The 10,613-nt window shown below is 32.4% G+C and overlaps 1 protein-coding gene across 2 annotated transcripts; it reads left to right on the plus strand.

The window, feature by feature from the left end:
• Nucleotides 1-3,874: 3,874 nt before the first annotated feature.
• LOC124847195 (zinc finger (CCCH-type) family protein / D111/G-patch domain-containing protein) lies at nucleotides 3,875-10,194 on the plus strand. Of its 2 annotated transcripts, XM_088091650.1 has the most exons (5): nucleotides 3,898-4,037; nucleotides 4,367-4,470; nucleotides 6,169-6,477; nucleotides 7,973-8,033; nucleotides 9,016-10,194. In XM_088091650.1, exons 2-5 carry the CDS (start codon nucleotides 4,462-4,464, stop codon nucleotides 10,008-10,010), a joined length of 1,374 nt encoding a protein of 457 aa, XP_087947776.1. In that variant the 5' UTR covers nucleotides 3,898-4,037; nucleotides 4,367-4,461; the 3' UTR covers nucleotides 10,011-10,194. The 2 variants fall into 2 exon arrangements, with proteins under 2 accessions (XP_047180587.2, XP_087947776.1); XM_047324631.2 differs by lacking the exon at nucleotides 4,367-4,470 and having other exon boundaries at nucleotides 3,875-4,037.
• The last annotated feature ends 419 nt before the right edge of the window (nucleotides 10,195-10,613 follow it).

Raw genomic sequence — 10,613 nt, forward strand, 5'->3', positions numbered from 1 at the left:
GAAAGCTTTTAAAGGCATTCACTTTGCGAAAAAGATTTAAAGAAAACATTGTTTTTACATTTCACCAATTCACCCCCCTCTTGGTGTGAGAAGTTAAGTCATTCTATTTTCAACAACTTTCATGCAAGCATTGGAATGGCACCGTATGAAGCATTGTATGGCAGAAGGTGCAGGACACCTTTGTGATGGTTTCAGGAAGGAGAAACAATTTTAATGGGTCTCGAGTTGTTGCAGCAAACGACAAAAAAAGTCAAGTTGATACAAGAAAGGATGCGTGCAACACAAAGTAGGAAAAAATATTATGCAGACAAGAGGAGGAGACCTCTTGAGTTCAACGAAGGAGATCATGTGTTTCTACGTGTGACATCGGTTACTGGCATAGGTAGGGCTATTAAATCAAGGAAGTTGTCAGCAAATAGGTAGGGCTATTATATGATAAATGAATACCCTCATTTGTTTGAGTAACAACTTAATTTTCGAGGACAAAATTTTTTTAAGTTGGGGTGAATGTAAGACCCATAGAAAAAGTAAAAGTAATTTATATATGTTGTGGTTTTGAATAATTATTTATGGTGTGAAAAATGTATAATGAAAGTTGTTAGACCCAAATTAATTGTGATAAGATGTTTTATTTCATTTTGTTCCATAATTAATAAAAAATTTATTGTTATATGATACTAATATGATATTAAAGTATTGAGTATATTATTTTAATATTTTATTTTAGTCTATTGTATAACAAGATATATCAATATTTTATTAAGTTAGAATATACATCTAGTATATGAGTTGTCTATAGTAGAAATACTCATTATTTTGGCTAATGAAAATGTAACATCTTATCTTCTTTTCCTCACATACCTATATAATTCATTTCTTTCCACCTAGCAACTTTGAAATTTTGACTCCACTCCAAACTTCTGCCCAATGAAACCAAATAGGACAAACCTACAAAAGTTGAAGTGATATTGTGCGAAACATTGAGCGTAGATTAAGGGAGAGTGGTCTCTTAGTGGTAGGAACCATCCAACACTAGGGTTGCTGGTTTTCAAGGATAAATACATTGGTTCTTTGTCTTAATAAAACTTAAGAAAACAAATTAAAACTTAGGAGAGAAGTGAGGTTACTATGAGAAAGGAAGAAAAGGGTGCACAGAGTAGAGAAGTTGGACAAACTCAGTCTAGATCTAGACGTTTGGAGTTACTAAACTTGAGGTAGGGGAACTAATCCTTTCTTATATATGATACTTATACATGTTATGATCATGAATATGAGCTATGAACATGTTAAAATTTTGGTAATGGTAGCTATTTATTCACTTGTGTAAATTTAGTTTTCATGATTATAATTTTATATTTTCGAGTTATTGTGATAAAACCTTCCTTTTAATTGTTTTTACCGTTGGATTTAGGTAAAAGTTTAATATATGAATCCTAAGACCTATTTATTCACTTTGACCGTTCGGATCTTTAATTCGAAGTCTGTACTTAGAGAAATAAATCCTGCATGTTTGAGTAAATTAATTACCCTTGTAATTCTATTACTTAGTCCTCTCGGTAAAATATAGATTCTGACCTAGTTGACCGTTAGATCAACCTGAAAATTTGATATATGCTTCATAAGATATATTCCTATACTTTGACCGATCGGATTTGTAATTGGTAGACTATGTTTTGAGAAACTAATTTCGAAATTGTGAAAAATCTGATGAACATTGTATTTCTATTCTTAAGTTATCATGGTAAGAACTTCAAATATATTTCAAAGCTGATGAACACTGTATTTCTATTCTTAAGTTATCATGGTAAAAACTTCAAATATATTTCAAAGCCGGACACTACTTTGGTAAGTAGGTGGGAGGATGAGAGGTCAGTTTGACATAAATCGTACTGCTTTGGTAAGTAGGCGGAATGTTCCATGCTATGCTACTTTGGCAAGTAGATAATATCACTTGTTTGTGCTATTTTGGAAAGTAGACAATATTACCTTGTTGTGCTACTTAGGTAAGTAGACAATATCACCTTGTTGTACTACTTTGGTAAATAGATAAAAAAATAACCTTGTTAGATTACTTTGATAAGTAGTCAGTATCACATGGTTATGCTACTTTGATAAGTAGACAAAAGGATTGTTGGTTGCTTTGCTTTCGTAAGTAGGTAGGTTAATAATATGTTGTATTGACTCTAGTAAATGAACTAATGATTTTGACTTGAGAAATATTATATAGTATTAATGTAATAGTCTGTTCTTGAGTATGTTTGAGATGCATGAATTGGACTGATTGCCACACTTGTGATATTAGTAAGATTGCAGATGATGTATATTTCTTGATTCGGTTAGCTCACCCTACTGTTTGTGTTTGTGTATGTGAATGCAATGATCGTATAATGTGTGATATTATACGGGAGCAAAAACTATTTCAGATGAGAGATTTGCGGGGAAAAGAGACACGGAGAATTTCTAAACAATTATACGTTTGAATTTCCAAACTGTGTGAAATTTTAAATTTCAGAATTTCCTGAATTGTGTGAAATTTTATTTTCAGAAGACTTGTGTTGTAATAAAGAACTTAATATTTTGTTGGTGTTGAAATTTGTCAAAAAAACCTTTTATATATATATATATATATATATATATTTTGTGAAACATAAATCGTAACGCCTAATTAACATATATAATTTGAAATAAACAATAAAAAAGTTTATTATAATAAGTAAAAATATTTAAATGTGAGATGTAAAAAATATTTAATTAACATATATAATTTGAATATGACTATAGAAAGGTTGTGATAAAAAAAAAGTTATCTTCAAAACTGAATAGATTTCGTAACAAGCCAAACAATTACAAGAAAAAATATAAAAAATATTATGAAATTGAAAACAGAATAAATATGAAACGGAAAAGATTCAAACAATATCCATGAAAATATATTTAATTACCATCTGATGAACAAATATATATATATATATATAGCTTAAATAATAAACATAATTCTTTATATATTTTAGTTTAACACCCTCTAAAATTATTCATCTATTCTCACATCAGGAAAATATTTATTGAAAATCTTGTCTTCTTTAAATTTTTTTATAATGGATTCAAGAGAAAATTTATAAAAAATGATTTATTTTTACATAAAATTGTGATTTAATTATTTGAAAATTTTAAATTTATCTAAAATAAATAAGAGTTTTATTTTTTATTAAAATATTGTTGATTTAATAAAAATAAATATATTGTTGAATGACTAATTTTAATTCATGTAGTCTAGGATTTTTTTTGTTGATATTAATAAATTTATTTTTTATTTAAATTTTCAATATTATTTTTATTATTTTTTAATTATTATTAATTTTTATTCAATATTAATTAGCATTTTTTCGAATAATGTTAAGAGAAAAATATTTTGAATATTAAGAAGAGAATGACAGATTATGTAAGTTACATCATTCCTCCATTTAATAATTTCTCTAACAAAAAGAAAATTAATCCTCTCAACAAAGTTAATATTTATGGACTCATTTACCTGAACAATTTATTCAAAAAAGTCTTGCTTTTAGAAAACATATAGAGTATTTACTTTTTAAATTGAAGTTTAAACAAAGACTAATGGAAAAATATTGTATGAATTTAATCTTTATTTTGCAATCACTAAATGTTAAATTTAGATACCAAAAAGCTAAAAAATTATACATTTTAAAAATTGAAGGATCACATCCATGAATTTGAAATTGAAAGTACGAGAAAAAAAAATTACAGAGCCAAAAATATATTTTCCCCTTAATTATATAAATATTTTATATAACTAGATAAAACTACACATATTTTTAATATAGGATATATACTAAGAGCATTTGTGTTCCATTATAATAAGAGCGTGAATAACGTGGTTGCATTTGGGTGTGGCAATGGGTAGCGAAGAAGAGAGGGTTCTTGAGAACCAACTCGAACTTCAATTGCAAGAGCAAAGGGATTCTCTCTCTGCTATCGATCAAGCTCTCCTCTCTGATCCAACAAACCCTGAGCTTCTCGCGGTACCGCTCTCTCTCTCTCTCTCTCTCTCTCTCTCTCTCTCTCTCTTGTTTAATCATCAAAATTTAATTTTTTCAACAATCCTTGACAATTTCTGTCCCTCTTCGATTTCCCATTCCTTAATCACGTTGGAATTTAAGGATTTTGCTTGATTTTCTGATTGTTAGCTCGATGGCTGTTTGCTTCTGTTAAAGATTGAATCCTTCTGTGAACAAGTGGGAATGAAATGGGGTTTCTGTATTGTTTTAAATTAAATTTACTAGATATCTTACATGTATCTTTCCAATGGTAAATGGTATTGTTGTTTGAGTTTATTTTTACTGGTTTGCAGAAATTGGTATTCTAGTTGGCAAAAATGGCGGAATATTGAAGTTTGGGATATGTGCTGATTTGAACATATGTAGACTTGTGACTCCTAAAATTTCAATGGCTGTGGTATTAATTAAATCTATTACTATGTCTCAGACCTTCATTTTCAAGTTGTGCACACATAGAGAGAATCATGCTGAGTTCATTGATGTTTTATGTGTAAAATGGATTGGTGTGCTGTGTAATGTTTGCTACATTGGTTATAGTTAAAACCCAAGTAACAGGAATAGGGTACTAAAAGCGAAGTTTGATGGGGAGGATACCCTGTTTAGGCATTTCTTGTTCGTTGAGGTGAATGCCGCTGTTGTCTTTGGTACACCTTGCTGGTATAGATTAGGCTCTCCTTTATTGCGTTGTTGATCAATGATGGTAACTGAAGAAAAAAGAATACTCTTTGACCAGAAGGCTAAATGATATTAACAGTAAAATACCTAAAATTTTACTGCTAAAGAGGGCAATACAGTCAGGATGTTGCAATAACTAGTTATTGATGTTTTAGACTCTTAGCAGGTAGAAGATAGGTATTCTGTACATATTACCTGTGTTGAATTTGAGCAATACTATACTGCAAACACTCCAATCTTGTTTGTTGTTTAAGATCTGATGATCTGCATCATTGTAATAAAAAATTAGTTATTCTAGTGGAACAGTGTCCTGTCCCGAGCTAGTGTCCATACGATTGTTGCCAAGGTTGTCAGACTTGTGTATCTTATATTGGATCCATCTACCTGAGAACGGGTTTGGTTTGAGAATATTTTTTTTTTTGCACTTTGGTTCTTTCGTATGTCAAGAAGTCCGTGTAGGAAACAACTTTATTTTGTGCTTTCAGCTTTTTCCTATATAAATGTTAGAAAACAGGAAACAGAATGAAAATAATTTCCCATTATTACCCTTGATGTAACCTTATATTCTAAACTATATATAAAGTTACACCAATTGGCCATAGTGAATTCACAATCCTAACCAGCATTTAAGCATGTTTTGTTTCAAAATTAATAATATATGTCGTTTTATATAATGTTTGGGGCTTCTAGTAAATTACAAGTGAGGAATGACAACACCAAATCATAGCAGAGAAATTGAGCAAACAACCTGCATAGTCAGACAGAGGGGATGTTGTGTCAATCGTCGTAGTTGCATAGTGCCATAGCTTGGCCAAGGTTGCATTCCGTAGGAGAGTCATAATGACTAGAAGAAATATTATTTCAATTGGGTAAGGTAAAATTAAGTTTGACCTCACTTGACTGGGTGCGTGTCTACTGGGCTGTGTTTTTGCCCCCCATTTTTTGGAACTTTGAAATGACTGAAAACACGTGATTCAGTGTATATTTACATGTTAGCAAGCAGTTCACTTCTGATAGCAGCATATTGACAGAGCATATGTCTAGTGTGAACTTATTGCTGCGTATGTGCTGGTTAGGTTTCTGCTATAACAGATTTACATTCAGTTATGCAACCGTATTTTATTTGAAGTAGTTACTGTAACCATATATTTGTTGGTTTGTCAGAGACTTCTGTTTCAGTATCTTATAAATATGAGTCTCCAAGTTTAGAAACTCAGTACCAATTTATTGATTTTTCAGATCAGATAAATTATCTCTCTATCTCTCAAATTTTTCTGCAAATTGTGTAATTGTGTACTACCTGGGACCAGGGTCACAGGATCTGGTGTAACACATTGAAATGTACGATTTGACCACAATCAATCTAATATTTGAGGCTAGTTTTATAATTAAATCTCTTATAATTTCTTTGATATCACAGGTTCATGAGGAGCTTGTCCAGGCAATTAAGGACGCAGAAGAAGGACTTTTTCACCTAAAACGTGCACGATTGTTACAGGAAGCGGATGCAATTCTGCATAACACTAATATTTTTGCTGAAGAGGAGAAAGTGGAACTCCTTGATCCCAGAGATGTTGAACCAGAACCTTTGGAGGGAAAAAGTCATTCTGTTGGATCTAAATGTAGATTCCGTCACATAGATGGGCGCTGGTACAACGGTCAAGTGGTGCAGTTGGATAATTCAGTGGCAAAAGTTTCATTCCTTACACCTACGTCTGAGAATATGCTGGTATGTAAGATTATACTGTGCCAAGAATTCCTACGTTTTCTCTTGGTGACATGGTATTCTTATGGTTTTAACTCGTATAGTTTCTCTTCCCTTTATGTTTCCTCGACTATAACTAATTATGAGAAAATAACGGAGGTTTTATGTAACAACAGCTGTCAAATCTGGGATTGAATTCAATTAAAAATTTAGAAAGTAGGCATCAAAGGTGTCGTGGGCATTAAACTATCTTTTCAACTTTCCTTGGATCTGTATAGTAGTAGAAAATAAAAGAAAAACAAATGATAATGTTTACTGTCTTCAATACCTCTTAAGTCTTAATATCCCCACACCATGAATGTGATTAGCTGCATGTTGTGATAGTTTAAGCTGAAGTTTTCAATAAATACCTGTGAATTGTGTGATCCTTACACAATGTATATCTGATAACATGTTAGTTTCTGAACTCGAATAATGAAGCCAACGACACAGAAAAATCAGATAATTGCTGAATTTTTATTAAATGGATATCCCTATATTATTTTTATCATAATGCTAGGATTTCTGCCTCTATATTTTGTTTTAATTTTCTTTTCTCTACTTGGTATTTCTTATCCTCAATCATATCTTTGTACTGAAATCTCTTTCCAATGCTACTGAAACTTTTATGATAAAAAGAAACCATATTCCTAAGATTCATTCATAATATGTTTCAATTGTACTGCAATGTGGAGTTGTGGACAATTGTTCTTAATTTGATTTTGATGTCAGGAGAGTTTAGGCTCTTCTCTTCATATTTAAATTTATTTATTAGCAACCCTTTTCTACATATTGTTTATATCATACGCGAGTGTTGCGTTAAAGGTAGATTGGTAGTCACTGGTCATCTTAACATAGCTGAACACAGTCCGAGACAGGATTTTTCAAATTTTTTTCTTGTGATTTGAAAACTTAACTGCAATATTTAAGAAGATATCATTTTAATTGAATGATTTACAATTTGTATTAGATGTGATACGTCATACATCTTATTAAATATTAGATAGTTGATACAGCATCCATTTGAAATGAACTCACTTATTAAACAAATTATATTTCCAAACACGTTTCATACAATAATCTTTCTATAACGAATGAAACATTTTTGCTTGAGGTTTCTATCACAGTCAATGAGAGAGTCCTAACTAGTTTACATTGGAAGTTACAAAACCCTTTTAACGTGACATATTCCCATCTCTTTCTGTCTTACTTTCATAAATCTCCATCTTAGTAGCAAGCCATCTTAAGGGTTTCAAGTATCCTCAACTACCATTGCCTTATATGATGTAAATCAAGAAAGGTCATTCAGATTGAACATTATATGAATACATTTTTTGAGTGAAGTGAAGGAATATGAAATTGCTACTCATGTGAAGAAGTTTTCTTTAACTGTTATTCCGCAGAACTATAGGTTCAGATTATTCAATAAAATCAACTGTTTTTCATGTCATTTGACTAATACTAGAACACCAAAGTGCAGATGTGCAAGTTCTTTTTACAACAACGATGTCGATTTGGTAGTAACTGTCGCCTATCACATGGTAAGCTACTGAGCAAATTGAACAAAATTGTGTAGAGGTGAAATCACATAGACCTCTTTGTAATTTCCTGTCACTAAAATTTAGTTCCACTTGCACTTTTAAGTGTAAATATTCAGTGAACATTTGTTGAGTCAAGTCCTATTAACATTTGGTTCGGTAGTTCATATTTTTAAATTAGGGATCTGGGTTTTAATTACTTGTGTAGTCACATAACTAGGCAATCGGTATAAGATTTTTTTTTTTTAAATTGATTTTTACATTATGATGCTTTTCCCTAACGATATATCAGTCTTTATGACATCTTAATATATGTAGTTGCTTGTGTACTTTCACCTAGAGGAAGCTAGTATATTTATTTCAACCAACAACTACATTCATTTAGACGTTCTTTGTGTTTGTCGATTTTTCTCTTTTTTGGATGAAAAAATAACAATCATTTCGTGCTTTAATGTTTATGGAAGCTATGTGAAATTATTCATACTTCACTCATTGAATAATTTCGAAATACTTTACCAAGTTTCTTGGAGCATGCTTTAAGGAACGATAACATAGTAACATTGGGGGATCAGGCCAAGAAAGTTTTGTTAATCCAATTGATTAATTTTTTAACTATTGTTGAATTTGAAGGGTTAGAATTTCTGTAATTTATTGTTTGTATGCTGACACTCCTGAAAAGCCTTATTTTTACTGTTAGCTTTTAAAGTAAATTACACTGATACCCCTAAAATTTGATTAAATTACATTTGTACCCTCTGTTTTTAACTCTCTTATTAGGGGATGTAAGTGTAATGTTTTTTCATTTCTAGAAAATAAGTGGTTTGTGTTGAACTTTTAAAAAATTGCGATCCCAGTGTAGTCTGTGAAAATCTCGGAGGTGTCATTGTAATTTACTCTAGTTTTTATTGTTTCAGCTGATGACCTTTGTATTCCACAAGCCTGTTTTGTTAAATATGTATAACTCATGTTCTGTCTACATCTACAGGAGTTGATGTTCACTTGTCCGCTCTTAAGAAATTTGTCCCTACAATCTGGAAGGAATCCCTTGTCGGATCAAGCATATGGGCAGTCTCAACTGCAAATTCAGGCACTTGGAGAGAAGCCGAGCTCGAGTCCTGGGACGAAAAGGCTGGAGTTGGACAAGTTGTTTTCCGAGATGATGGTAGTACTGTGAAACTTGGTGCAGAACAAATTACACTGTCTGAGCATGCAGAAGTGAGTGACTCAGAGAGTGATTCCAGCATACCGCAATCTGAGTCCAGTGACTATGAGGAGGATGATGAATCTCAAGGTTTAGGATTTCTGGAGAGTACCAACCTACAGAGAGGAGTTCAAACTGAAACTGCAACATTTGCCACTTGGGAAAACCACACCAGAGGCATAGCGTCCAAAATGATGGCTAATATGGGGTACAGAGAAGGAATGGGTTTAGGTGTAACGGGTCAGGGAATGCTGGACCCCATACCAGTGAAGATGCTACCACCAAAGCAATCCTTGGATCATGCTCTTGAGTCTCATAGAAGGGAAGAGAATGAAGACAAGGAAATGAAGAAGAAACGGAGCCGAGGTGGCAAGAGAAAACGTGAGAAGAAATTTGCAGAAGCAAATCGTGCAGCAAAAGAGGAAGAGGAGTCAACATCAGATGTCTTTGCATTGATAAACAATCAGCTGGCAATGCACAATGAGGCTTTCGGTGGTGGATCAACGAAGAAGCAGCAAAGTAAAGGTTCCGGGGAAGGTAGAAAGGTAGATAGACGAGCACTGGTTGCTTATGAGGAAGAGGTGAAGGATTTGAAGATGAAGGTTGAAAAGCTCGAGCAAATTGTGAATGTCAATAAGAAAGAGAAGGCTGTGTATGAGGCTGCTATGAGAAAACTAAATGAAACCCGCAAAGCCTTGGCTGATGCCGAAGCAGTTCATGCCTCTGCCTCAAATGCTGTTGTTAGCAAAGAAAAAGAGAAAAGGTGGCTCAAGTTTTAGTTAGGAGTCAATACTCATCTGTGTTTAAGTTTATGTTGATTACCTAAAAGTGAAGAGAAAAAGGAAAGGAGGATCACAATGTGTTATCACAACCAACATATTAGTACATTGCAGTTTCATATGCAACCTTGTACATTGTTGTGCGATTATTCAATTGCATGATGTGTGCATGCATTTCTTTTCTGGTCCTTGTGTCTTGAATTCTTTTACATGCCTTATTTAGAAGCTTAAGAGGTTGGTAGGTCATAAAATAACATTAAAAATCACAGAAATAGTATTTCGTATCATATAAAATAAGGATCACTCCAAATTTGAATGACTCTTATTTAACCTTACTATTGGGGTCGTTCCTCAAAGCCTCCGATGTTGGTATTTTGTTATCCAAAGCAATCTGTATTCAAATATTAACTAATCTGTTGTCAATTCAGGTAAGATAGGTAAGATCACCATGGTGTTCTTTTTATAGCTATGATAATATAATCCATAGGCAACAAGAACATGTGAACTCACTACCAATGGGGTCAATGTTCTATTGATGCACTGTGTGTGGAATCACTTGCACAAAATGATCGAAGTGAATTCCAAAAAATTCAAACCAAAAGT

Source organism: Vigna umbellata, chromosome 5 (genome assembly GCF_029865625.1).
Source record: "Vigna umbellata cultivar VRB3 chromosome 5, Vumbellata_1.0, whole genome shotgun sequence".
Lineage (NCBI taxonomy): Eukaryota > Viridiplantae > Streptophyta > Magnoliopsida > Fabales > Fabaceae > Vigna > Vigna umbellata.